The 26,211-nt window shown below is 36.6% G+C and overlaps 3 protein-coding genes across 5 annotated transcripts; 2 read left to right on the forward strand and 1 right to left on the reverse strand.

Moving 5' to 3' along the window:
- Positions 1-3,187: 3,187 nt before the first annotated feature.
- Positions 3,188-11,191, reverse strand: LOC129809831 (isoleucine--tRNA ligase, cytoplasmic). The gene is made up of 3 exons (XM_055859952.1): positions 10,912-11,191; positions 8,990-10,852; positions 3,188-4,743 (listed from the first exon to the last, which is right to left on the reverse strand). Exons 1-3 carry the CDS (start codon positions 11,025-11,027, stop codon positions 3,267-3,269), a joined length of 3,456 nt encoding a protein of 1,151 aa, XP_055715927.1. The 5' UTR covers positions 11,028-11,191; the 3' UTR covers positions 3,188-3,266.
- A 13-nt stretch (positions 11,192-11,204) lies between these two features.
- LOC129809832 (WD repeat-containing protein 3) lies at positions 11,205-15,911 on the forward strand. Its single transcript, XM_055859953.1, has 2 exons — positions 11,205-11,572; positions 13,121-15,911. Exons 1-2 carry the CDS (start codon positions 11,415-11,417, stop codon positions 15,660-15,662), a joined length of 2,700 nt encoding a protein of 899 aa, XP_055715928.1. The 5' UTR covers positions 11,205-11,414; the 3' UTR covers positions 15,663-15,911.
- Positions 15,912-17,103: 1,192 nt separating this feature from the next.
- On the forward strand, positions 17,104-23,865 carry LOC129809833 (histone-lysine N-methyltransferase Su(var)3-9). Of its 3 annotated transcripts, none has more exons than XR_008752680.1 (4): positions 17,110-17,283; positions 17,545-17,719; positions 20,898-22,442; positions 22,944-23,865. XR_008752680.1 is itself a non-coding variant. In XM_055859954.1 (3 exons), exons 1-3 carry the CDS (start codon positions 17,218-17,220, stop codon positions 22,388-22,390), a joined length of 1,734 nt encoding a protein of 577 aa, XP_055715929.1. In that variant the 5' UTR covers positions 17,104-17,217; the 3' UTR covers positions 22,391-22,921. The 3 variants fall into 3 exon arrangements, 1 of the variants encoding a protein (XP_055715929.1); XR_008752681.1 differs by having other exon boundaries at positions 23,002-23,865; XM_055859954.1 differs by lacking the exon at positions 22,944-23,865 and having other exon boundaries at positions 17,104-17,283; positions 20,898-22,921.
- The last annotated feature ends 2,346 nt before the right edge of the window (positions 23,866-26,211 follow it).

Consider the following 26,211-nt stretch of genomic DNA (forward strand, 5'->3'; position numbering starts at 1 on the left):
AAAGTTCTTTTCGAAAATGTAATTTTACTAGTATATTTTTGTAAAATAAATTTAGGATACAACAATTTGATAAATATTTTAGTAAATTTGTTCAGAAAACATCAAATTTTGAAATAGGGAGAGGTGGGATTATTTTGAGCTATGGGGCTACATTGTTATACAATTTTTCGCATATTTCTAAAGGAAACTGGGTTCTAACATGATGTAATATGGATAGACATAGCAATTGTGGGTCTAAATAAAATAATTTTAAAGACCAGCTTCATTTAGAAAAATCATATATCAATGTAGCCCAATCAATGTTAATAAGGAAATTAAAAGGTTTGGAAGAATATTGACATCCATAACATGGTTTAAATTGAGTTCCAGCGAATTTTTCATTCTATATATTTTATCAAAAATGTAGAATATTTTATTAGGTCAATTAAAAAGTCTTAACTCTTTCGCGTCCCACTTTTATTCAGCAGATGAATTCATGCAAAATTGAGTTTTTCCTAATGCTTTATGATCAAATATAATAGTTCAGAGAGGAAAAAAAATTTCCATTGTGTGAAAACTCGGAAAAACCCCGGGTCATATATGACCCTGTTGTCCTCAAGGGAAGTGTATTTACCATTTTCAAAATCTATATCACGGGCTTTTTAATAGTTTTTTTTTGCTTGAAGTTACTAATTTGGCCAAAACCATGGCAAACTGGATTGTCTTGATGAACACTGTACTCCTGATGTTCAAGGAATCTTCCTGGTAATCCCTTGAACAGTCACTGTCACAATATTTTGAGTGGTATTTGGCAAAAATAAACTTATCCACATATTTATTCACACACAATACAATTGCACAATATGAGACGCTTGCAGAATACTCTAAAATATTGCAAAATATGTTATACTTCATCAGATATAAGATGAAATGCCCAGGAGAAAGACGTCCCACCTACATTTCACAAAGAAAAACAATGTCCCAACTACATTTCGCTATAGGTTTGGGACGAAAACACTGTTACCCTTGCCGACGATAGGGTCATATATGACCCGGAAAATTCTACACGCTTTTCTGGAAAAATTGAGAGTAATTTATTATATCAAAATATGCAATATACAATCTTTGGATATTCTATTTTGTGTTTCTAAAGAACTTTTTGCTGAAAAAAATAAATTAATATAAAAAATTTTGAAAAAGAAAAGTCATTTCACAAAGTTCGAAATTCGTGATTTTTGATCTCAAATATTTTCTTTTCCTGAATATCTGGAGTCTTGAGAAAATTAGCCAAGAATCTTACATCCTTCTATTATGATGTCGTGCACAAACCGATAGATTTCAATTAATGTAAATAGTCAAAAGAAATTGTTTTTCCTCGGGTCATATATGACCCTAATGACGCGAAAGAGTTAAGACCTTTTCGCCATAATTCCTTAGTGAACAATATCTCACGATAATAAATCGCATCGGGTCATATTAAACGGTGTTTGGAAGATGACAACACTCTTCAAAAAGTTTTTTGACAATTTTCCGTTTGGTAAAGCCAGTTGTATGTTACAGCTTTCTAAAATGAATGTAAAACAAGAGAAAATTTGATATGTTCTTCAGTAGGTATTACTATACCAAAGATAAAAAGGCCAAGTAGGGTAACGTGTGATATTTCAGGGTACTATTTAGCACTTTTAAGTTTCAAACAGTTTAACCACTTCTCAAATTATTATTTTCTTTGTTGATATAAATATTTATGTTCTTTATTTTATACTTAACGCACAATAATCTTTGTTTTGTAAACATAGTTTTGACATTTCAATGAGAATGAATAAAACAGAAATCTAATCATCTCACTCTCTCTCACAGGAAATTTTGAAAACACGTTTACAAACAAAAGTTATTGTGCGTTGGGCATATCCAGAATAAAATTCTTACAGAAAAAATTAAACAAAAAATGCATCATCTTTTATAGTAGAAATGTAAAGATGTAAGAATGGTATATTTCGGGAAAATTGGGTATTTCGGGACAAAGTCGCTTGAAGAGAAAAAAGGTTTTGCTGTGTGTTTGGTAGGATTGGAATAACGACGCTATAGAATCTCCAAGAACTTGGATGAGAGGTTCTATCACACGCGCCGTATAGTCCAGATCTGGGAGCAAGCGATTATCACCTTTTCAAGAATTTGCAAAATTTTCTTGATGGTGCAAATCTGTCCACAAGAAAGGCTTGTAAAAATGAACTAGTCAATCTTTATTAAATCTGGGGAATCTTTATAAAATTGAAATTAATAAGCAATTTCAACATGTTAATTTGAGCAACCACAATTACGCTATTTCAACATATTTAAAAGTGTTTTTGCGGACCAAATATTTGTTGCAATAATTACTGAAAATCAATCAATTCAACTGATTTTTTACGCAAAATAACGCATAGCAGCAAATAATCTGAAAAATTAATTTGAATTTATAAATTGAAAAAATTTAATGTGGTAGCACAGTTAATCCATTCAATTCTGTTTCATTCATCGCAAATTCTTTGCAGCTGAAAAGGAGTGATCCACAGCAAGAAATCTTGTACGGCCTAAATTTCTCTGTAGCTATCATAAAAAGCAAAAAGGAATAGAGAATTTGATGGATGTTTTCAGTAGTTTTTGTTCTATTTTTCGAATTTACGCTATTAATCATTTTCTAGCCACCTTAAAATACATTGTAAATAACTTAATCTTCCTTGAATTACTGGAAAGCTTTCAAATACTTGTCCTGTTCTTTATAAATAAAAAGACTAAGGATAAATCTTAAATCTACTTCACTCAAATTACGAAGATACAAAACTGATAACCACTCATTTAAATTAATTTTAAAGGTTTTCTTTAGTTAACAATAAAAATGAGAGTACAATTATTAAAAAGACAAAGCTATTATGCAAGTCACTAGGGTTTGATCACTGAAAATTTTCCGAAATTAAGTATACGAATTGAATCCAGACTGGGCATTTTAATTCTTCTGACAAAATATTTATAGCCTCATTTTTTAAATTTCTTAATAAAAAATATTGGTATTGTCCAAAACAATATTAAAAAAGACGAAGTAAAACTTGTAAAAATTCTTATAAAGAACTATGCTATCCTGTTACTGTACCTGTCTGGTCACCCTGTAAACCGACGTTGCGCAAAGGACACTGCAGCAGAAAACCTCCCCCGGGAACTCATAAAAACCACCTTTTTTGCATTTCAAATATTCAATTGTGTAATTCATCAATTAAATTAATTTTTTCGAGCATGAAATTCATTTTTTCTTTTCATTTTTCAACACTGAGAATCTTACCACTGGCCGCCAAAGGGTCCTTCAGTTCCTTACCCTCCAGGCGAATCTTGAACGGGAGTCCGTAGATGCCAAAAAGCATGGCAATTTCCTCCCTGAGTTGTTCCTGTGTTATGGTCTCGTGGCGGGAATTCTGGAGAAAGATGGTAGCAGAATCACGGGGTGGTCCATAGCGAGATCGAAAACCAACCAATTGAACTTTGGCACTTGGGGCCTGGACTTTTCCATGCGGATTGACAATCCTCAGCATCAGCTGAGCCCCTTTGATGTCCGAGCTCTCGGAAATGATTTCAGGAAATTGGTTCGGAGACTTGAGATCATCCACAGTAAACTTACTCTTGATGGCCTGCTCAATGAAATTCTTATGCTCCCTGGCCACTTTTTCGACCGTGCCCTCGGGATCCCGGACGACGGTGTAATAGACATAAACCTGGTCCGTCTGGACAAGATGAGCCTTCTTCTTCAACTTTTGCACCCGGTTGATTATCTCCCTGGCCAGACCCTCTTCAACAAGTTCAGCACTGGGATTTGTGTCCAGAAGAATGAGGACATTATTATCCGTCTGAGCCTCATACTTTTGTTCCTGATCACGATTCTCAGCCACTTGAACGAGGAATCTCAATTCGTCCACTTCAATGCGATAACTGAGAATCTCAAAGTAGGTCTTCTTGATCCCATCCTGAATATCCTCATCGGTCAATTGACGAATGGCTTGAGTGACTTCCTTGAAATCCGTCTTAAGTCTCTGTCCAAGTACCTTGAAATCCGGCTCAGCTTTCATGGACACTCCATACTTCTCCCGATCACTGCTGAGAATCATCTTCCGGACATTCAATTCACTCACAATGAATTCCTCCAGAGATTTAATATCCTCCAAAAATTCCTCACTCTGATGAATCACCACGATCTCCGGAAGTGGATACTTGATTGGGATGGTCTTACGATCACGCAAGATCCTCCCCAACTCAATCACGCTCTGCATATTACTCACGCTCCTCTCAATCTTCCGATCAATGCGTGTCTTCTTGGCTGAAGGCATCATCTGGTAGTGTACACTCTCATTTCCAGCCTCTTCTGGACTCAATTCCTTCAGTTTCTGGTACATAAATTCCGTGAGGAAAGGCGTGAATGGAGCCATCATCTTCACCATTGTCACGAGGATGTCATAGAGAGTATTCAGAGAAATCAGGCAATCATCCTTTCCCAGCTCTCCCTTTAGTCGTCTCCTGTTGAGCCTCACATACCAATTCGTCAGTTGGTCAATGAACTTTGTCAGACGCGGAACGACTGTATACAGCCGATAGGCTTTCATTTCTGTAGACACAAACTCCAGAAGACTCTCCTTGTATGACACAATCCAAATGTCCATGACATTGTTGGGCTTCAAAGCACTATCGTAGACGAAATCCATGCCATCTTCCTTCTTTAGCCTCTCAATATTCTGGTACAGAAACCTAAAGAAGTTTTTTCAAAGTCTCGTTTGAGCAATTGAAGTTCTTAATGTGAACTTGAAATTTACGTTAAGCAACTACACAGAAAAAATATTTTATAAATTGTTCGTAAATGTTTGTGAAATCCTATGGCTTGCAATTCCGGCCACCTTTTTTGTTCCTCGAATTTCCATGAATTTTTAGATCTTACGTACTCTAGAGATTATACAATGCAAAAAATAACAAAAAATGTAGCTTCGACAAACGAGATGACGTGAAAAAGATATTGGAAGAATTCCCGAAGGCCAAGGAACTATATATGAGAATGAAGGTTGCCGAAATAGGGCACCAAAGCTATGTCTACATTTTTATTCATTTTAAAATGTATTAAGAATGATTTTAGAGTAAATAAAGACGGTAAACTCTTTACAAGGTTCCAAGCAACACTATTTCAGAAGAAAGAATAAAAAAAATCAATTTGTATTTAAAATATTACATTTCAAACTTGAAACTTTGACGCTTGCATGCAACTATGCTCAAATTTGGCACACTTACCCTAATTCACAAACAAGTTCTCAAAAATTTGAACTCTTTTCACAAACATTGTTCGTAAAATGATCATTTGATGAACATTTTTTGTACTTTAAAAACATTTGTTCGTAAATGTTCGTAAACATACAAAAAAATGTTCGTAAAATTTTGTCATTTGTTCGTAAATTTTTGTTTGTCTGGCAAAAGTTTACGAACAAATAACAAAATTTTAGAAACATTTTTTTTGTGTGTTTACGAACAACTTATGAACAAATGTTTGTAAAAGTACAAAAAATGTTCGTCAAATGATCATTTTACGAACAATGCTTCTGAAAAAACTGCAAAATTTTACGAAATTGTTTGTGGGTTTTATGATTCACCAGCATTTCGTAAGTCCTCCATAGGATTTCACAAGCATTTACAAACAATTTTAAAATAATAAATAAATAAATTTTAATAAATGAATGTTTGAAAAATATTTCTCAGATGCGAATGACGATTGAAAATTCCGTGAATCGCTATAATTTTACTGATTTAAAAGTTTTATTATTATTATTGTTATTGTTATTATTATTATTATAATTTATTATTATTATTATTATATTATATTATTATTATTATTATTATTATTATTATTATTATTATTGAATACATTGTAAGCTAGAACTCTGTATTATAGGCGGTCGCAACTCAATGTAAAAATTGTACATATAGTCTTAAGAAGGGATCGTTGGATCCAAAAGGCAGGAAATAAACTGAAATCTAATCTAATCTAATCTATTATTACAAGAGAAAAGGGTAGTAAAGCATCCCAAGGCTATGCGATACCTCAAAAGTACTCATTTACTTCATTTCTATTTCTCATTTACTTCCTGCTCCACTTCTCCCATTCCCGTTCATAGCCAAACTGGTCCAATTATAATTATTTTAATCCTCTTCAATATATTCTTTTTCCCATCCTCGCGCATCACAAACCGCACCGCAACACGGTAAAAATGTATAAATAATATATACCAGAAATTTAGAAAATCATGGTTGTTTCCTTTTCCTCAAAAAATCACGAAAAAACAGCTATGTTTTAGCGTCCTAATTGATAGCCCCCCTCCTCCCTTAAGTTGGGACCCCGAATTATTTTGTGGACATTGAATACAAATTACCGCAAAAGAATAAATGAACTGAAAAGTAAAAATGTAATAGAAAAACTAAGGCTGAAAGAAAGTGAAATGAATTGCAAGAGAGAAACGATTCATCAGCATGAGCAAGGGTGATAACGCGAACAGGGAATGCAACGAGATAGCAAATATTATAGCACGTGTTTTGATTGAATTTCTGACTGAGAGATTTTGAACCGACTGATTGACTTCAAATTGATGACGTCGATTTTATCTTTTTCGGAGCCCAACCTGGAGATTGAAGCCAAATGAAATAAATATAAACTAGAACTTCTTATATAAAAAAGCTATTTTAGGCTCAATAAAAAATAAATCAATTAATCAACATTTTTTTAGGTTTATTAACTTTGATTCCCGAGGACAAATTCTCGAACGTAACCTGTTACAACTAGTTATTGTCTATTTGATTTGCCGATTTCCTGGTTAATCGGACATTTAGCCATGGCCAAAACCAATTATCCCGTACAACACACCATTTTGTATTAATTCGAGACACTTTCATACTTTTTAAGCACCACCAGTAAAATTAATTTGGTTAGTTAATAACAAAATTTGGTGAAATTAGTTATAAAATTATACAAATTTTTAGCGAACTAAAATTGAATTTTCTACTGACCACAAAAAAAAAATGAAAGTCTAATGGTTTCTTTTAAAAAAAATTTCGAAAATTTTTAGATAAAATAAATTATACTTCTGCTAATTTTAAATTATAATTGTTGATATTTTTTATTTTATATTATTATAATATTAATATTAATATTAAATTTTAAGAATACAAAATACTTCTTAATACTTTTTTGCCCTATTTAACAAAGTTTAAACAACGAAATCATTTAGGCGAACTTTCAGCTCATATACACTAATTATTTTAAGTAGTGAAGCCATATTATCTTTATGAAATATAACGCAGTACCCAGTCAAAAACTTGTCTGGTTACGTTTGTGAATTTGGACCCAGTAAAAAAAAATATTTTGTAAAAATGTTCGTAAATGTTTGTGAATTTCTATGGGGGACTTACAAAATATTCGTGAATCGTATAATCCACAAACAAGTTCGTAAAAGTTTGTACTTTTTTCACAAACATTGTTCGTAAATGTCCGTAAACATACAACAAATGTTCGTAAAATTTTGTCATTTGTTCATAAATGTTTGTTTTCCTATCGAACATTTTGTAAAAGTACAAATGTTTGTAAAAATACAAAAATTTTCGTCAAGTGAACATGTTACAAACAATGTTTGTGAAAAAAAGTACAAACTTTTACGAGCTTGTTTGTGGGTTATACAATTCACGAGCACTTTGTAACTCCCCCATAGAAATTCACAAACATTTACGAACATTTTTACAAAATATTTTTTTCTGTGTTATGTGAATAATTTAAAAAATATCCAAGTTTCTTTTATTAGCTTAGAAGATAAATTAGAATAAAATTTTGATTACGATGACTACAGTAATGTTTAACTTTCGATAAAGTTTTCAAGGCAAAAAAATTTTTTTTTAAAAATAATAGAAAAGCAAAAAAGGTTTTCATGGGTAATATACTGAAAAACCTCTCTATTATTAGCACCTCGGAAAAATTTTAAAATTTGATCCTATTTTATTTGAAAGTCCTTCCTATCAGGTAGTTTTTTTTAGCGAAGCTTCTAAAAGGGTTCTCCGGTACTCATGTATTATTTCGAAGTATTCTGACTCACAATTATGATGAACTATTCGTTATAGGTTGAAATATGATTTAGATATTTAAAAAAAAGTCTTTATTCTAATTTGGGCTCCTACTGATGTTTTTTTTTAAATTCCCATTACGTAAACTTCCCAAATGATGAGTAATTATAACATATCTGTTACTTGCCGTCTGTGTGATGAAATTCTATTAGCAAACTTCTGATAATTGCAACAATTTATTATGAGAATTACTTAAACTTGTTAGTAATATTTACGTAATCAGTTACATAATTTTTTCTGGAGACAGATCAGAAGAAATCCTAAAACCCCATGTCAGAATCCCTTACCGTTTTCCCAATATTAAACTTTTAAGCTGATGCAACACAGTTTCAGCAATTTCAAATGATATAAGGGCCTCGACAGACTTGAGGATTAGCCGAGAGACGGCTTAGCGCAATTATATTCGCAATAATGGTTAAACTACTTTTCCATCATTTTCCACTAAGCCGTCTCTCGGCTTAACCCTTTAAGGATGAGAAGGTCAAAAATCGAGGGTCATAAAAAATAATTTTTTCTAACTTTTTGGAGCAAAATACAGCTTTAGAAGGTCGTAGGAAGAATTTCATTTTTGGGTCACGGGTGACCCAATTGTCCTTAAAGGGTTAAGTCGTAAGTGTGTCGAGGGCATAAGGCACAATGGGGTAATTTGGGATTGGACCTAACTGTTTTAGTCTAGTTTTTCTTTGTGGTCTCCTTTTTCATTTTGCCCATGTGAAAAATTGACGAAATTTCAAAATTCCTGTTAAGGTCCTATTCTAAATTACCCCACAATACCCTATTTCGTTAAGATATGAAATATCGTAACGGTTACAATTAGGTGATAATTTTTTAGAAAGGTTTTTCTTACCTGAAAGCGTTGTACCATGGCAGGAAGACATCCTTGACAATATCACGCACCCCTTCTTCCTTGAAACGCAAATTCTCCGCCCTGACCACTGGAGAATTGATCAAGTACAGCCTCAGAGCATCAGCTCCATAAACATTCACCACTTCCATTGGATCTGGGTAATTCTTCTTCCTCTTGGACATCTTTTGGCCATCAGATGCCAAAACCAATCCGTTGGCAATCAAATTCTTGAATGGGGCCTTGTCAAAGAGCGCTGTTGAGATCACGAGCAGCGTGTAGAACCATCCACGGGTCTGATCAATTCCCTCGGCAATAAAATCCGCTGGGAATCTCATGTCAAAGTCTTCGGAATTCTCAAAGGGATAGTGCAGCTGGGCAAAAGGCATAGATCCGGATTCAAACCAACAATCGAAGACCTCGTCAATGCGCCTTAGGGGCTTTCCTCCTGGTTTCTTCGAAGGAATCTCAATGGCATCGACAATTTCTCGATGGAGATCACTCACACGAACTCCTGACTCTTGATAGAGTTCCTCAATGCTGCCCACGACGACAATTTCTCCATCATCATTGAGCCAAATTGGGATTGGTGTACCCCAGTACCTGTTGCGACTCACAGCCCAATCCCGAGCACTTCTTAGCCAATTTCCGAAACGTTTCTCCTTGACAAAGTCCGGAACCCAGTAGGTGTGGGAACTGGCGTTTAGGAGACGATCGGACATGTGCTCCACCCGGATGAACCAACTGGGAACAGCTTTGTAGATCAAGGGAGTGTCTGATCTCCAGCAAAACGGGTAACTATGCTTTGTCTGGCCAGCATGATACAATCTTCCGGTCTTCTTGAGCAGGGCAATGATATTTTTATCTGCATCTTTGACATGTTGCCCTTGGAAGTCCCTGACTTCACTGGTGAATCTTCCACTGGCATCTACTGGGCAGATGATCTCCTGATCACGCGTTATTATCTTATTAGCCAAGCATACCCTGTAATCGTCTTCTCCGAAGTACGGAGCTTGATGGACAACTCCCGTACCAGATTCCTCAGTGACGTAGGAATCTACGAGAACCCTAAAAGCTACTTCCTTGTACTTCACGAAATAATCAAAGAGAGGCTGATATTTCAGGCCTTCTAGCTTTTTCCCAGGGAATCTCTCGAGGATCTCATAGCTCTTGGGTGTCTTGAAGACAGCCTCAAGACGAGCTTCCATTAGGATAATAACCCTCCCTGACGACACTTCTCTTACTTTTACGTAATCCAAATCCGGATTGACGCACAGCGATAAATTCGACGGCAATGTCCATGGAGTTGTTGTCCAGCCAATCATCATGGCATTGTCGGGATCATCGAGAATGGGAAATGTTACCGTAACAGCTGGATCGACAACTTCCTTGTAATTTTGACCAGACTCAAAATTCGACAGAGGAGTTGTGCAAGCTGTAGAATAAGGCATCACCTTCACCCCTTTGTACACCATTCCCTTCTGGTACAACTGCTTGAACACCCACCACAAACTCTCCATGTATGTCGGATAGAGAGTCTTGTAGTCATTCTTAAAGTCTATCCACCTTCCCATTCTCCCTATAATCTGTTCCCATTCATTGGCATACCTCATAACAATCTTCCTGCACTCATCATTGTACTTCTTAATCCCCAATTTGGCAATGTCCTCAGGTGTCTTGACACCCAATGCCTTATCAATTTCATACTCAATGGGCAACCCATGGCAATCCCATCCAAAGCGCCTGTCCACGTGGTAGCCCTGCTGATGGGCGTAACGTGTCACGACATCTTTAATAGTTCCCGCCAGAATGTGCCCATAATGAGGCAATCCCGTGGCAAATGGGGGACCATCGTAAAATGTATATCTAGGAAAAATATCTATCCCTTAAAAAAATCCCTCAATTTTCCAAAAAAAAATTCTTACTTGGGTTTTTTCTTCGACTGCTGCAGACACTTCTCAAAACACCTTTCTTTCTTCCAATACTCGAGGACTTTCTCCTCTTCCTGCGGGAAATTTATATTCTCCGGCACACGCTCCATATTTCATCACTTGCCAACGTCCCGTTGCAAACTGATTCACTAGCACTTTTCACTGGAAAATGATGCAATCTTGCAGAAATTTGCAAGTAAAAAATGTGCCGCTGCAGGTGCACGATTTCACTGACACCTTTTCCGGAGACTTCACGGAGATCTCACATAACCTCACTTCTGCACGTTGTTTTTCCGAAACCTTCGGAAAGTGTGTTTACTTTTGATTCTGTTGATACCGTAATGTGCTCTCTGTTTTTGGTGATTTTCCCCAATAATTACGTAGAAAAATACTTATTTTCACAAAGATTAAACTTACTGATTGTGTAATAAGTGGAAATTGTGAAAAGTATCAAAGTGAAACCGCGAAAAAGCAGTGTTTGAGACTTCCTCGGCAGGATGGGAGTTACAAAGCAATATCTTGCTTACAAGCCCTCTGGGGCTTTCAATATAGTCGTGAGCCCCCGCCCCAATGCCTCTTTTGTCACATTCAAAGGGGTACAGGGCAGATGCGTCGCCGTAGGAGGAGCTGAAAAACTTTTAATATGGGATTTGAGGTTAGGATTCAAACTTACCCAAGAAACATTATATTCTGCATAATGTGCATAATAGCGTCGCAGTAGAATAGGGGAGACCGAGGCAATAGAGTCTAAGTCATAGGGAAGGGAATGGAGATCTTCTAGTGTGCCCTAGAAGAAATATTTGGCAATAAATTTAGGGCAGAATCACATTGACAGTAAAATGCTCACCGTATTTCGTTAATTTACGCCGGTGAAAATGTACTAAATTTTTGTTTAAATAAATTTTTTCCTCGGAGCACTGTGAGCTGAGTCCGAGATCAATTTAGGAATTGGCTTCAAATAGCTCCATATAAAAAGGCCAACTTGCTAGGCGCTTAGGGAGGGGGGGGGGTGTTATTGTCAAGCCACAAAAAGGCAAATAAATACAATACAATATAATTTTTAAGGATTTAGGGAGTTCTACTAGCGTTTTTAAAAGAAATGAAAAGATTTTCTGTGACGATCTTGTATTAAACCATTGACAACTTTGAACCATAAATTGTCTGAAAGAATTCTTTTACAGGGATAATATCCATGCTTCATATGATCCCAAGCTTCGTAATGACTAATTTTTTCCTATGTTTCTGAATTAATATGACTCAGCAATTTATTTTAAAAACTGGGCACTTTCCTTTAGTTTTTAAAATATGGGTGCGATGAGTGCCATTTATTGAGAAACGTAGAAAAAAAATCATTCATTACGATAAATGGGAACGTACGAAGCATGGGAACTTTCCTCTATTAATCCCTAATTCTTATGAGCAGAGACAGAAAAAATCCAACATTTACTTTTGAGCTTTTGAAGCTTTGTAACAAATTGAAGTCAGTTCGTAAATAATAACTTATTATAGCCTAGAATTTTTTTAATAACCTAAATTAAATTAGGGAATTAGGTTTAAAATAACAAAAAAATAATAATTTCTTCAGAAAAATTGTTTTTGTTCTAAACGGCCTTGTAGAATTTTATCGTACTTATGAAAAGGCTACAGACTGCATCAAGATTGATCAGTAAAAATTGCAATTCAGTATGAAAATGGGTTAATGGCAAAGAGAAAATCAAGAACTTAAGCGTTCGATGCTTCCAAAACTTTTTAGATCAAGAAAATTTCATAAAATCACAATTCACATCATTTTCTTAAACAATTTGGATGTCTGTGCCACTGTTTTTCATTTAAATAGACCTAAAGTTGATTATGTTGTGATATTCAGAAGAAGGAGAGTGTGTAAAATTGGGCAGCGCCGAACGTCGGACAGCACTGAAAGTCGAACAGACTAATGGCCACTAAACCTACACACTAGAGAAATTTATGTCCATATTGAAGAGTTTTTCCTACACAAGCGTAGGGAATTTTCTTCAACATGGACATAAATTTCTTTAGTGTGTAGAGGCCAAATCCAGAAAATGAAAGCCGATTTTAATACACAAAATCATATAAATTTGAGCTGTTTCTTAAGTGTCCGCCTTTTCAAATTTTACCCTAGTCGCTCTTTTCTATGCTACGTTTGTCAGAACATTTTGCCAGTTTCTTTCTATTATCTTTCCAGACTTGGCGAGAAAGTGCTGGACATTACGAATGAGAAACAAGAAGTCACAGTCTTACGTCCCAGCCCTGATAATCTCCACATTTCTGTGGGCTATGCCGATGGTTCTGTACAAATCTTCGAGATGGATTCCCGACAATCCGTCTCATCTTTTGTAGTTCACAAATCTGCAGTCAGTTGCCTGAGGTATGACGGAACTGGGATGAAACTCTTAACAGGGGGATTGGATACAGATCTCGTAGTTCTGGATGTTGTTGCTGAGGCCGGATTGTGTCGATTGAGTGGCCATCGGGGTCCCATTACCGATGCCCACTACCTGGATGCCTACGGGAGGATTGTGGTATCATGTTCCAAGGACATGCAGATCAAATTCTGGGATATCGACACGCAAAATTGCTTCAAAACCTTGGTTGATCATACAACGGAAGTTTGGGCACTGGGAATTCTGCGGGGAGGATTTCTCGTCAGTGGGTCATCCGAAGCCACTCTCAATGTCTACCGAGTATCACCAAATGCACCTGAAGAATCAGCAAGTGGAGATCTGGGAATTTTCGAGAGTGAAGCAATGAATCCCATTCAAGTGAAGCTCTTGGGAGTAATTCCACGGGCTGGAAAGGGTCGAACGGTGGCTCTGGCGAGTGATCAGGAAGGGAGTATTTTGGCTTGTCATGGTACAGACAATCAGGTGGAATTATTCTACTTCTGTACGCCTGCAGAAGCAGCCAAAAGACTTGCTAAAAGGATGAAGAAGCTTTCTCTTGATGGAGACAAAAGATCGGATGTGAGTTTATTCGATGAGGTTAAGAAGCTCCCCAGTATCAAAACTCAGTGTAAAATCCGAGGATTGGATATTCTCTTGGGAGTTAATAATGAACTGAGGATTGTGGTGACTTCTGCAAGTAACTTCATCAAGCTTTTTTCTCTCAATGTCAAGGAGAAAAATGCTGAAGCCCAGGAAATTCGTTCCCTAAATCAGATTGGGCACCACACAGAAGTACGTAGTGTGGCTTTTAGCTCAGATAACCTGGCCATAGCTACAGGAAGTGGCGATACACTGAAAGTCTGGAACAGGGAGTCACTGAAATGCATTCGAACTGTCGAAACTGGAGCTATTCTCTGCACTCTCTTCGTTCCGGGAGATAGACATGTGATCCTTGGGCTGAAAACCGGAGAGATGATGATTGTCAATGTTGTGGTGGGGGTCATTTTGGAGACAATTCCAGCTCATGAGAAGGATCTGTGGAGTATTTGCTCAATGCCTGATCTCAAGGGATGCATATCAGGAGGAGGTGACAAAACCGTTAAAATGTGGTCTTATGAGTTGATCCAGGATCCTGATAGCAAATCCCAAGTCCTCTCCCTCATGCACAGGAATACTCTGAAGCTCGATGAGGTGATAATGTGCGTTAGGATTTCTCCGAATAACAAATTCATTGCCTGCGCTTTGCTGGATTCCACGGTGAAGATTTTCTTCAGAGATTCTTTGAAGTTCTACCTTTCGCTATATGGCCACAAACTCCCCGTCACTTCCATGGATATTTCTCATGACTCCAGCCTCATTGTCACGGGAAGTGGAGATCGGAATGTCAAAATTTGGGGATTGGACTTTGGAGATTGCCATAAGTCGCTTTTTGCTCACGATGACTCCATATTGGGAGTCCAGTTCATTCCTCAGACTCATATGTTCTTCTCTTGTGGTAAGGATGGTAAAATCAAGGAATGGGATGCGGATACATTTGAGAAAATTACCACACTTCCGGCCAATCATGTTGGAGAGGCAAATTCCCTGGCAGTGAGTCCAAATGGGATGTTCCTGGTCACAACTGGGACAGATCGAGTGGTGAGACTGTTTGAGAAGACAGATGAGCCCATTGTTCTGGAAGATGCTCAAGAAGAAGAGAGAGAAGAGATTGAGAATAGAATCCTAGCTACAGGAGATGAATCAACAGTTCCTGGAATGCCAGGGCTCAAACTACCCTCGAAAAAGACCGTCGGAGCTGAGAAAGGAGCCGAATCCATCCTCGAGTGTCTAGAGATCGGGAATCAATTTGATGCTGGTGAGGACAAGGAACTGCATCCGCTCATGAAAGCCTTCGAAGTCACCACCTCTTCAGATTTTCTCCTTGTCACACTTGCCCACATTCGCCCGAGCGATTTAGAAGAATCCCTCCTGCTACTACCCTTCACTTCCGTCTGCGAAATCATCCGGAAAATCTATACCCTGGCTGACAAGAGGAGGGATCAGACAGAACTCATCTGCAAAGTAGTCCTCTTCCTCTTTCGAATTCATCAAAAACCAATTATAGCCAATCAAATTCTCTACCGTGACATCAAGAAGATGATCAAAAAACTCCAGGAAGTTGTCCAGGAGCTCAGGGATATGATTGGAATGAATTACTACGGTCTTCGGATGATGCAGAGACAAATAGAAGAGCGAGAAGGAGTGGAGTTCTTTAAAGAGATCACAAAGAAGCGACAAGAAAAGGAAAAACGCAGAAAAGCTGACATGATCCGGAAACGTGCTCGAGATCCTGAAGCATCGTAGAAAAAACTTCATCGCGGGAAGTGGGCACCTTTGAAATGGGGTCTTTTAAAATTGAACTAATAATATCGCTCCTTGGAAATTACAAGGGGCCAACTCAATCTGAGCCATTTTTCAGGAGACAGCATGAAAGATTCAACTTTGTATAAATAATTATCTCAATTAAATATGTTAATAAAAAAATTTAATTCTTTTCTATTTGTATGAGCATTATAATAAACATCGAAACATACATATTTTTATCTTTCAAAATGTTTTTTATGAGTTAGCTCGGGATTATGAGTTAACACGGGATTAACTTGCTTGAATTAGTCCCTTGTTTCACAAAAATTTGAACGATAAATCTATTTTGTGCCCCTTCACTTCAAACAAAACCGCGCAAGCAATCATAAAGAATAAAATTTTGAAAAAAATTTCTAATAACGAAATTTATTGACTCATATCTGAAATTTTATTAAATTCTCTGTCTGAGTGCATTAAAATCTTAAAATCGCCAAAAAGTGATTTGGCCCCTTGTAATTTCCAAGGAGCGATATAGCTTCACAAACCAACTGCGAAGCTAAATTTCAAATTTTTTTTATCTCATTTATTATAATTCCAACTAAGGGAAGAGCACCACGGATCGGAATGTTTAGAGAGATGCTCCATATTTAGTTGAAAATATAAGCCTCAACATACTTTTTGGTATTTTTGTTGATACTAATTACTCTATTAATTATCCATTTAACTATATCTGTGGATTTTATTTATAAATCATTACAATAAAGTAATAAAAAATAGGCGTTATAGCAAACTTGCCTTATGTACCTCGGATCGTCACGAATTAAATCAGGTGTCTCACAGAAAATTGGTTTTATAAATTAAATCTGGGTTATTGCAGTGCATTATTATGAGAGTTAAATGGTAAAAAGTAGCTAATAAGTTTTAAAAATTTATTTTATTTGGAGCAACGATACGGTATTAACCTGACGATCCAAGGAACACTGCCGATCGCTGGTGCTCTTCCCTTATAGAGCTCTTTACAATAGAATTTCAAGAGAAAAAGATAGAGTCATTGACTCCTTACAACAATAAAGTTACCACTGGTGGTAATACTAAAGAATAAAGTATAGAAAATGTAATAAGAATGAAAACATTAATTGTTATATAGAAGAAAAAGTAAAATATAAAAAACCTCATGGAAAAAACAGACAGATGTCAGTGAAAAAAACAGAGAAAAATTAAAAAAAAGAGAATTTTTAAATTTCACATTAAGATAAAGCTAAGTTCCATTTCAAAAGTGCCACAATTCAAAGGTGCCCCACTTCTCCCTAAGAAAATTACTTCAATAAAAATAATTTTACAGTTAGTTTTGAATTTGAATTCCGACGTGACACTAGACAATGCGAAACGCGCGCCAGCTGGGTTCCGGAAAGGTTTCGGAGTAGATGTCGCAACGGGCAAGACGGGCAATCAGCCATTTTTCTCGTACCCACTCCACTCGAGTTGATTTTCTCGTGATATCGCTCGGCAAAAGTGAACAATTTCTGGTGTTAATTCTGTGCAAAATACCATCAAGATGGCAACAACAGAAGGACAAACGACGGGGCAGCCAAATCTGCATAAACAGGACTTAGCCCAACTGGTAAGTTACCGGAAAATTCCATATCATTTTGTCGGCTGCACTCTCCCTCCATTGCGAGGCGTTGTTGGCATTTTTTGCACGTGGCATTTTCATGAATTTGGGTGAAAGTACCCCATGGAATCCAATGAAAATGCCAAAGGGGGTGACAGAAGAAACGTCTGGGATAGAGGGTGCAGTCGCCAGGGCAAAATCTATGATGCTGATGCAATAGTCGGAGAGAAAAGTGAGGTTATGGCTCATTGTTTGTATGCTCCTTTGCAGGACATCACAAAACTCACTCCATTGTCTCCGGAGGTGATTTCCCGACAGGCTACAATTAATATTGGAACAATTGGACATGTAGCCCATGGCAAATCGACAGTGGTTAAGGCAATCTCAGGAGTGCAGACTGTTCGGTTCAAGAATGAACTTGAGAGGAATATCACAATCAAATTGGGTGAGTTATTTTACTTCTCTTTTTCAGAAAATATTTAGAAAAAAATCCTGTAGCTTGTATTGTCCCTGATTTAGATATGACTTTGTCATGATTACAGAGCATTTTAGGGACGATTTTAGCATAATTTTTAGCCTGTGTCAATCGAGCGTAAGAGCATTGACAGACCTGAGGATTAGCCGAGAGACGGCTTAGCGTAATTATAAATAATGCTCAAGCTACATTTCCATTATTTTCCACTAAGTCGTCTCTCGGCTTAAGTCGTAAGTGTGTCTAGGGCATAAAGCAGAGATAAATTCATACTAAATTATTTAATCGAAACGGCTCAAAAAGCATTATAAACAAAAAATCAGTATTCTTTGACGATCATTCTCAAAACTAAAATAAGAAAAAGATTTTGAACATTTCTTGGGACGCAGGGTAGACTACCCACAGTTCACTTGCATCCTACTTTTGATCGCTTTATCCAGAACAGTTAATTTTTTATTATAATACAATAAATTATCCTAGAAGAAGACACAGTTAAAAGGAGACCGGAGGTAAATAAGCTGGTAAATTAAATTATTTTTCGTATTAAATTGATGAAGAAATGCTTGGTGTGCGCCTATTCGATTGATGAGCATTGACCGTTTCCTTAGCCGTTGCAAACCTACTACTTTTCTCGTTTAATTTATTGAGGAAGATTGTTATTCAAATTCAGTGGAAATTCGAAATTATCAAAGAGAGAATAGTCTTAATAAGTTCCCAAAAAGGGATGTCGCTAAGGGTGGCAGCCAAAATCCCGAAAGCCAAAATCCCGAATAGGCCAAAATCCCGAACGCCAAATCCCGAGTTTTCAAAATCCTGAAAGGGATTAAATTATATGAAGGAAAATGTTTAGTATAATTTCCAAAGACACAGAAGACTTCCCTCTGCCCCCAGCAAGCGCGGGTACAATCGTGGGAGTAGCTGTGACACTTTTAAGAATTCGGGATTTTGTCTTTCGGGATTTTGGCCCATTCGGGATTTGCCTTTCTGGATTTTAGCGTTCGGGATTTTGGCTTTCGGGTTTTTGGAGTTCAGGATTATGACCGGGACCCGTCGCTAATCCTCGTAAATTGCATTAGACCTCACGGGTTTTTAAAAGCTCAGCTTGATTCTCCAGATTTTTTGCTGATCCTTGAGTATAACGCCACTAACCCTTATTTTTCGGCCTGCTCCCTTTCGATGCCTGTGTCTATTTTGGTTTTCGGTCTAAAGCCCGTATAAGGATCCAAATAGATTCAGGTCTATCCTAAAAAATATAATATATAGCATGTAATTATTAGGCAGTAAAGAATCAGGTGAAGGAAATTCGTACAAAGGACCTCTAATCAGTGATCTCAAGCTCTCAATGCATGAAAGATTTGGGATAAATCCTTGCTGAAAAATTTTACAGGTTAAATATTCTCGAAAATAAACTTGAGTCTATTTGGGCCCTAAACCTAAACCTTAGGTCAGAAGTTCGTAAGGTAAAGTACCCTTACTCGACCGGGTTCCTCTATTCGACCGGTGGGTAAATTTTTGAATATTTGATGGTGAATTTCATCAATTTCTATGAATTTGTCACTGATTCGTATTATTTAAAGAATAATTGACCTATTAATGTTAGATCATACACAAAATATTATAGCAAATATAATTAAATTGAATAAATAAATCTACCGGTCGAATAGAGGAACCGGTCGAATAAAGGGTACTTTACCTTATAAGTTTCTGAAGACGTCAGCCTTCGAAACAATTAGCGTGATTAGCGTCATGGCAGGTAGTCAGTTTTAGAACAAGAAATATTTTTCAGTGTTTAAATTTTTGTCAAAGAAATCCGAGTATTCAGTTTAAAATATGAGAAATTATTACTTTTGGAACAGTGTAAAATTTTTTTTTGGACTAGACCTAGACGAAGTTTGGTGAAGTAAATTCAAGATCTAGTCGGGGAACGTGTCAGAATAGACTCTGAAAACCTTTCTAAAGTGGCGGGGAAGATCGTAATGCGTCGTAGGTAGTGAGCTAACCAGAATGTTCTACTCGTGAGAACCGAGAAGAGAAACAACCTTAAGAATCAGTTCCTTTCTCGGAGAATCCAACTAATAGAAATGTTCTAAAATTCTATTCTGCGACTTTTTGATTGGGGTACAATGTGCGGTAATCTAGGATCATTTCTAATTTGAAATTTTGAGATTTCCTTACTGTGAATGATGACGAAAGGGAAAAAGTAGACTACAAAGTACGAGCCTTACAAAAGTTATAAGTTTATAAATCAAAAATTTTATTAGTTAATAAAATGTTAAGTACTGTGCATAGGAACACTTATTAATTTAAAATTAAGTTTTCAACGGCCATTTTAATAAGAAACTTATTTATAAATAAGTAAGCTGGTTACTGTGCATAGGTTTTCTTATTTATTAACGAATTAATAAATCGACTAGTTACTGTGTATACCCCCCCGTAATTAGGATAGACAAAATAATTGTGTATCTAAATAAAATAATTGTAAGGACCAGCTTCATTTAGAAATAGACGAAAAAGTCGTATAACAATCTAGCCCCACAGCTCAAAGTAGCCCCACTTCTCCCTACTCAATTCCTTCAGGACGTTCATACACTATTTTTTATTTGCTGCTGGTCAAAATTTAATGAAATTTAAAGGTGGTTGATGGTTTACTGAGCAGTTGCCAAAAGTGGGAAAGAGTGGCCATTAAGTGGACAATTTTGAATTGATATACAGAAAATGTGTTGAATAATTAAGGTTTAGGAACTTATCTAGACTAGATCTATTGCTGAATATTTCTTCTGACTAATTTAAAAAAAAAGCAACTGAAAATTAAATTGAGAAATTTTTGGACACTTCTTGGGGAATCTAACGCGCAAATTGTGGCACAAATTTTAGTCGTTGGAATTAAAAAAAAAAGTAAGAGGAATTTGGCCACTAAAGGACTTTTGTTTGGACAAGGGCCTATCTCACACAGTTTTATTTTTTCTTTCTTTCTTTTTTTGTATTTTCTGTATTTTTTATTTATTTAATTTTTGTGTGCTGAAAACATTGCCCAATTTGTGAAACAAAAGATTCTCTAGTGGCTAGATTAGAAAACCTCTGAATTTTTTTTTAGTTTTGTGTGATGAAAAAAGCACAAATAAATAATTCCGCGACTTGTTTGTGTTTACAGAGCGCATATCCAATGATACGATCAAAGAATTGACCACATCATCACAGAAATTGCGGGCTTTCCTTAAGGAAAATTACCCAGAATGCTTGAATGGGCGACAACATGCCAAGAGACGCAGATCGAGCAGTGTAAGTAGTAGTTCATCATCAGCCAAAAGGGTGAGGTACAACAGTAGCAATTCCTCCCCATATTCCGTTGTTTCAAAAGCACACCGTGGTGTACTTAAGGAAATCAATGCCAGAAAGTCATCGTATACGGTGGAAGCGATAAGGGAGATAAATGCTATTGGCAAGAGCCCAGTGTTCAATGTTAAATGGGTTGGGTACAGTGAGAAGAAGAATACATGGGAGCCACTTGAACATGTGAAATCTTGTGCGGTGTTTGAAGAATGGCTGGAGCATGAATTGGCGGAGAATAAGGAGACAATTGAGGAGATTATGAGGGAGATTGAGACGAGTACTGATGAACTGGAAGGTTTGGAAGATCCAAAGACACGTACAAAAGTGAATGATACAATGATGGTTAAACTGTCAAAATACGATGGATTTCTACTGGATAGCTACCTTCTCCTCTTGGCACTTCATCGGATTACCGGTACGAGGAATGCCAAGTTGACAAGGCATATGCAAAGTACAGCTAGGAAGCAGCTGGAACTGAGAAAGCTCCATAGGGATCGTCAGGAGCAACTAAAGGCGCTGGGAGAATGGGAAGCAGAACTCAATCGAATTGACAAGTTTGGGGGAATTATGGTGGTCAATGAAGTGGATCTGGAGATGCCACCGACAAATTTTCACTATATCAACAAGAGTTTTGCCGGTGCCAATATCGATATCCCGGATGATCCTCTAATTGGATGCGAATGTGAGGATGGATGCAATGGACGAACACAGTGCTGTGGCAAGATGTCCGGATCCTCGCTGTTTGCCTACACCAAAAAACGCCTCAGACTGCCCGAAGGGACTCCAATCTACGAATGCAACCGAAGATGCAAATGTGGCGAAGAATGCCCAAATCGTGTGGCACAGAATGGCAGAAAATTCCGCCTGTGCATCTTCAAAACTGATAACGGACGCGGTTGGGGTGTCAGGACACTGGAAACAATCTATCCGGGACAATTTATTGGGGAATATGTGGGAGAGATTATTACCCATGATGAAGCTGAAACCCGTGGGCAGTTGTATGATGAAAGGGGTGTTACTTATCTCTTCGATTTGGACTTCAATGGAGCCGATCAACCCTATTCGGTGGATGCCATTGAATATGGCAATGCTACGCACTTCATCAATCACTCTTGTGATCCAAATTGCGGTGTCTGGGCCGTATACGTGGATTGTCTGGATCCAAATATCCCTCATTTGTGCCTCTTTGCCCTGAGACGCATCGCAGCTGGGGAAGAACTCAGCTTTGACTACATCAAAGGAGTTTCCGGGGAGGGTAAACAACTCGGAAGATGCCTCTGTGGTACAGAGAAATGCCGTCAATTCGTCTTCTAGGAAAAAAAAAAACTGAAGAAGTGTTCAAAAATCAATTTCTATAAAAATAATTGTATGAAGTTTTAGGACAGAATCACATTGACAATAAAATGCTCGCCGTAGTCTAACCGTATTTCGTTAATTTACGCATTTTCATTGGAATTCTTACGCAAATTCTCGATTACCATATTACCTTATCTAATACTCGGTGGCACTGGGTGAAAATAATATAAGGAAATTGAAGAAATAAAACGGAAATTTGATAAACGGTGAGCAAAGAAAACTGTACAGTTTTCTTTGCTCACCGTTTATCGAATTTTCGTTTTATTTCTTCAATTTTCCTATATTATTTTCACCCAGTGCCACCGAGTATGAGATAAGGTAATACGGTAATCGAGATTTTGCGTAAAAATTGCAATGAAAATGCGTAAATTAACGAAATACGGTGAGCATTTTACTGTCAATGTGATTCTGCCCTTAGATGAGAGAGATTACAACAAAAAAAATTACTGATTTTTTTCCATTTTGATAATATTAGAATGCTGAGCCATATTTTTTTTTTAATTACGGTTAGGTGAATGTTAGAAGAAGAAAACATTAGTGTAAATGTCCTAATTCAAAACCATTTCCAGACGCTTTATCTTTGACAGAAGATTCATATTTTTTCTAAAGAGAATTACATAAATTTGCTCCTTGACTCTTCTAGAATGCTACTGTTTAGTGAAAATTCTTCAAATATAATCTGAAAACTTCTTAAATACAAGAAAAATACGCGAGTGTAAAATGCTTCTATTGGAAACAAATTAATTCAAATGGAGACAAGGGAAATTTTCTAATTGGAGACCAATAAGTGTCAGTGAAACCGCGACGAAAAGCTTCCAAAACCTTGTTGAGTTGCTCCTGAGCGCAGAATTTGTTCTTATTCCTGGTCTTTTCGCTTTATTTGGAGCAAAATTAACTAAATATTGAAACTGTGGTATAAAAAATATAAAAATATAGTAATTCAGTACTGTATTTATTACGAAAACAGTAAGGTTTCCATTTGGAATAGCGAAAAATTTCCATTTGGAGCAGGTTTTGAATTAGCTTAATTTACCCTACACATGTCTAGGAATATTTGAAGTTTTTTTTTTTAATTTTGAAAATAAAGTACATTGATGCCCATTATTTTGGCAAAAAAAAACCTATGAGCAGTAAAAAATTAAATTTTGGTCAATAAAAAACTTAAATCTCAAAAAATGGTTTAATTTTCAATAATATCCAAGATGGTTACAGGAAAAATTAAAAAAAAAAACTTGTTTCCTTCATGATGATTTCACTGCAGACCAATTTTAGCTTTTTACTGCTCATTAATACAGTGCCTATTATTAAATATTTGGCCTACCAAAATTATTTCATTATTTTAAAAAATATAATAAATCTGAAATAATAATCGAATTAAGAAATATGTTATTTTTAATACAGAATCCCAGTCGAAATAAAATTTTCAATATAAATGTGTTTGTAGATTTCTTTTTGGAACATTAAAAAAACAGCGATAAGCTTAGGTAAGCTTTTGGTAGTTGAGATTCTTTACAGGCTACCTTGAAATGCATACTGCTGCTCTGGGTAAAGAATTGCGTCGAGCAAACGGTTCTTGGCCAGCGAAATAGATAAAATTGGCTCAACGCGATTCTTTACCCTCAAAATTCAATTCACAATCAAATTTTCACGCATTTCGAGGTCACCTGTAAAGAATCTCAGCTACCATAAGCTTATCTGGGCTTATCACTGGTCATTTTCTATTTTAAATAGTCTGAGTGGGGAAGGCCAACAGAAGAAAAAAAAGTTCATTGAAATCGGTTAATAAACATTAGAGATAGAGTCCGGACCATATGGATATAGTAAGGGTCCGGGGTACAGTGGGTTGGTGTAGAGACGGATGGGGTCCGGGTCAAAATCCCGAAAGCCAAAATCCCAAATTCTTAAAAGTGTCATAGCTACTCCTGCGGTTGCTGGAGGCAAAGGGAAATCTTCTGTGTCTTGGGAAATTATTCTAAACTTTTTCCTCCATATAATTTTATCCTTTTCACGAATTTGAACATTCGGGATTTTGGCTTTCGGGATTTTGGCCTTTTCGCAATTTTGGCGTTCGGGATTTCGCTTTCGGGATTTTGGCTTTCGGGATTTTGGCTACCATCGGACGGATGATACCCATCAGTAGGAAGATCTCGATCTCAGATACAATATAGGCTAAAATTTCATCGAAATCCCTTCATAAACACAGAACATGCAGTCCGGGCAAGACATTTTTGGTTATAACTCGGGTCAGGGAACATCGATGGAGGAGGGCGACTCACCGTTGGAAAGGTCTCGACCTCAGCTACAACATATTCAAATTTAAAGAAAAAGCATCGTTTAGTTTTCAAAATATTCGAGAAAACACCAAAATTTTTTTTAAGTCCGATAATTAGAACCGGGAATATGTCCATTTGAAAATTTAATTTTTGACCCCTTGTAGCTCGGGTCAGGGGGGTCAAGTTACCTTAAGTTTAGTACTGATCGAAAGCTCTTAGGCCCAGCTATAACATACTAAAATTTGAGATCGATCGATTCCATAGGGGCTGAGTTACTTAGAAAACAAAATTTAGGGGTATTCCAAAATGGCGGAAGGGGAGTGGGGGGTGAATCTTCCATCACCTACTTCTAGCCGCCCATCGACATTTAACCTTTGACGAAAACCGCAAGTCGACATCTCTCTCCGTTCTCTCTCCAGAAGTGGTTATACGACGGACGGACGGATGGACGAGACGTCCACGAAAATCGATTTTTATGCCTTTGCCACAACTTTTAGCTCGATAAAATTTCATGAAATTGAAATTTTCATTCCTTTCTTTTTCAAAAGATTTACATGTGTTTATCTCACTCTTTCGGACTCAAAATTGGACTGAACTAAATTTAATTTCGTGTGATGTTCAAAAGAAGAAGGAGAGTACAAAAGAGTAGGATAGACATATGCAAAACTTTTAAGGAAGAAAGAGATGTGAATTTTCATCTTATGAAATTTTCCTGATCTAAAAGGTGTGCCGGAGCCATTAGCACACATGATTTTCGTGATCTATGAGTGTCAAAACGTGTAAATCCAAAATTTGGGACCGATCTGACGAGGTCGGATTTCACCTGTGACCACAAAAGCTGAGATTGTAAAGAATCTCAGCTAAAAATCTCGTCCGACACTGGATAAGGAATTTGTGTTAAGGCTATCACTCAGCCTTATTTATTATTATTAAGGCATTATTTAAGGCCTTAACGCTAAGATTTGACAAATAGGTTTTAATTGAGGACAAGGCATATGGTTTGTTTTTAGGAAAGCCTCCTTTGAGTCGTCCTCTACAAATTTGTTCAGGAGACACAAAGGACTCCAAAAATACTGGCTTCAGAAGTAAATTGGAGCAAGTCGACACAGGGACGCAAAAAATTTGACGGTCATTATGTTTCTACAGCGCTCTTTAGAGACTAGAGGTTTAGCCCTGATCCCGAAGGTCTCAAAATACTAAGTATAGAGTATTTGTATTGGTTTTTGAGAACCTAATAGGTAATTTATCTTTAATAATACAATCATAAGTTAATTAAAAAAAAAAACATGATTGATAAAAAATTAGAGCAGTTAAGCCAAATGGCTAATCCTTAGGTCTGAAGCTCGTATAAGTCAGTACAGATGTATAACTTTTTATTTGCTCTGAAACTCGATTTTGCTTTTTTGATTATTTTATTTTATTTTTTAGAGTCAGAAAATTTTTAGAATATTAGGCACAGAATTAATTAAAATGATAAATCAATAAGTTAGTTAAATGTGAAGAAAA

The sequence above is a fragment of the Phlebotomus papatasi genome, chromosome 1 (assembly GCF_024763615.1).
Source record: "Phlebotomus papatasi isolate M1 chromosome 1, Ppap_2.1, whole genome shotgun sequence".
Lineage (NCBI taxonomy): Eukaryota > Metazoa > Arthropoda > Insecta > Diptera > Psychodidae > Phlebotomus > Phlebotomus papatasi.

What these genes read in the sequence shown, in the direction of transcription:
- LOC129809831 (XM_055859952.1), bottom strand. Translation starts at nt 11,027, where the DNA reads ATGGAGCGTGTGCCGGAGAATATAAATTTCCCGCAGGAAGAGGAGAAA. An exon ending in CAGTCGAAGAAAAAACCCAA is followed by an intron (nt 10,853 to 10,911) that starts GTAAGAATTTTT and finishes TATTTTTCCTAG; the next exon opens with ATATACATTTTACGATGGTC. An exon ending in CCATGGTACAACGCTTTCAG is followed by an intron (nt 4,744 to 8,989) that starts GTAAGAAAAACC and finishes AAACTTCTTTAG; the next exon opens with GTTTCTGTACCAGAATATTG.
- LOC129809832 (XM_055859953.1), top strand. Translation starts at nt 11,415, where the DNA reads ATGGGAGTTACAAAGCAATATCTTGCTTACAAGCCCTCTGGGGCTTTC. An exon ending in CTTTTAATATGGGATTTGAG is followed by an intron (nt 11,573 to 13,120) that starts GTTAGGATTCAA and finishes TTATCTTTCCAG; the next exon opens with ACTTGGCGAGAAAGTGCTGG.
- LOC129809833 (XM_055859954.1), top strand. Translation starts at nt 17,218, where the DNA reads ATGGCAACAACAGAAGGACAAACGACGGGGCAGCCAAATCTGCATAAA. An exon ending in AACAGGACTTAGCCCAACTG is followed by an intron (nt 17,284 to 17,544) that starts GTAAGTTACCGG and finishes GCTCCTTTGCAG; the next exon opens with GACATCACAAAACTCACTCC. An exon ending in GAATATCACAATCAAATTGG is followed by an intron (nt 17,720 to 20,897) that starts GTGAGTTATTTT and finishes TTGTGTTTACAG; the next exon opens with AGCGCATATCCAATGATACG.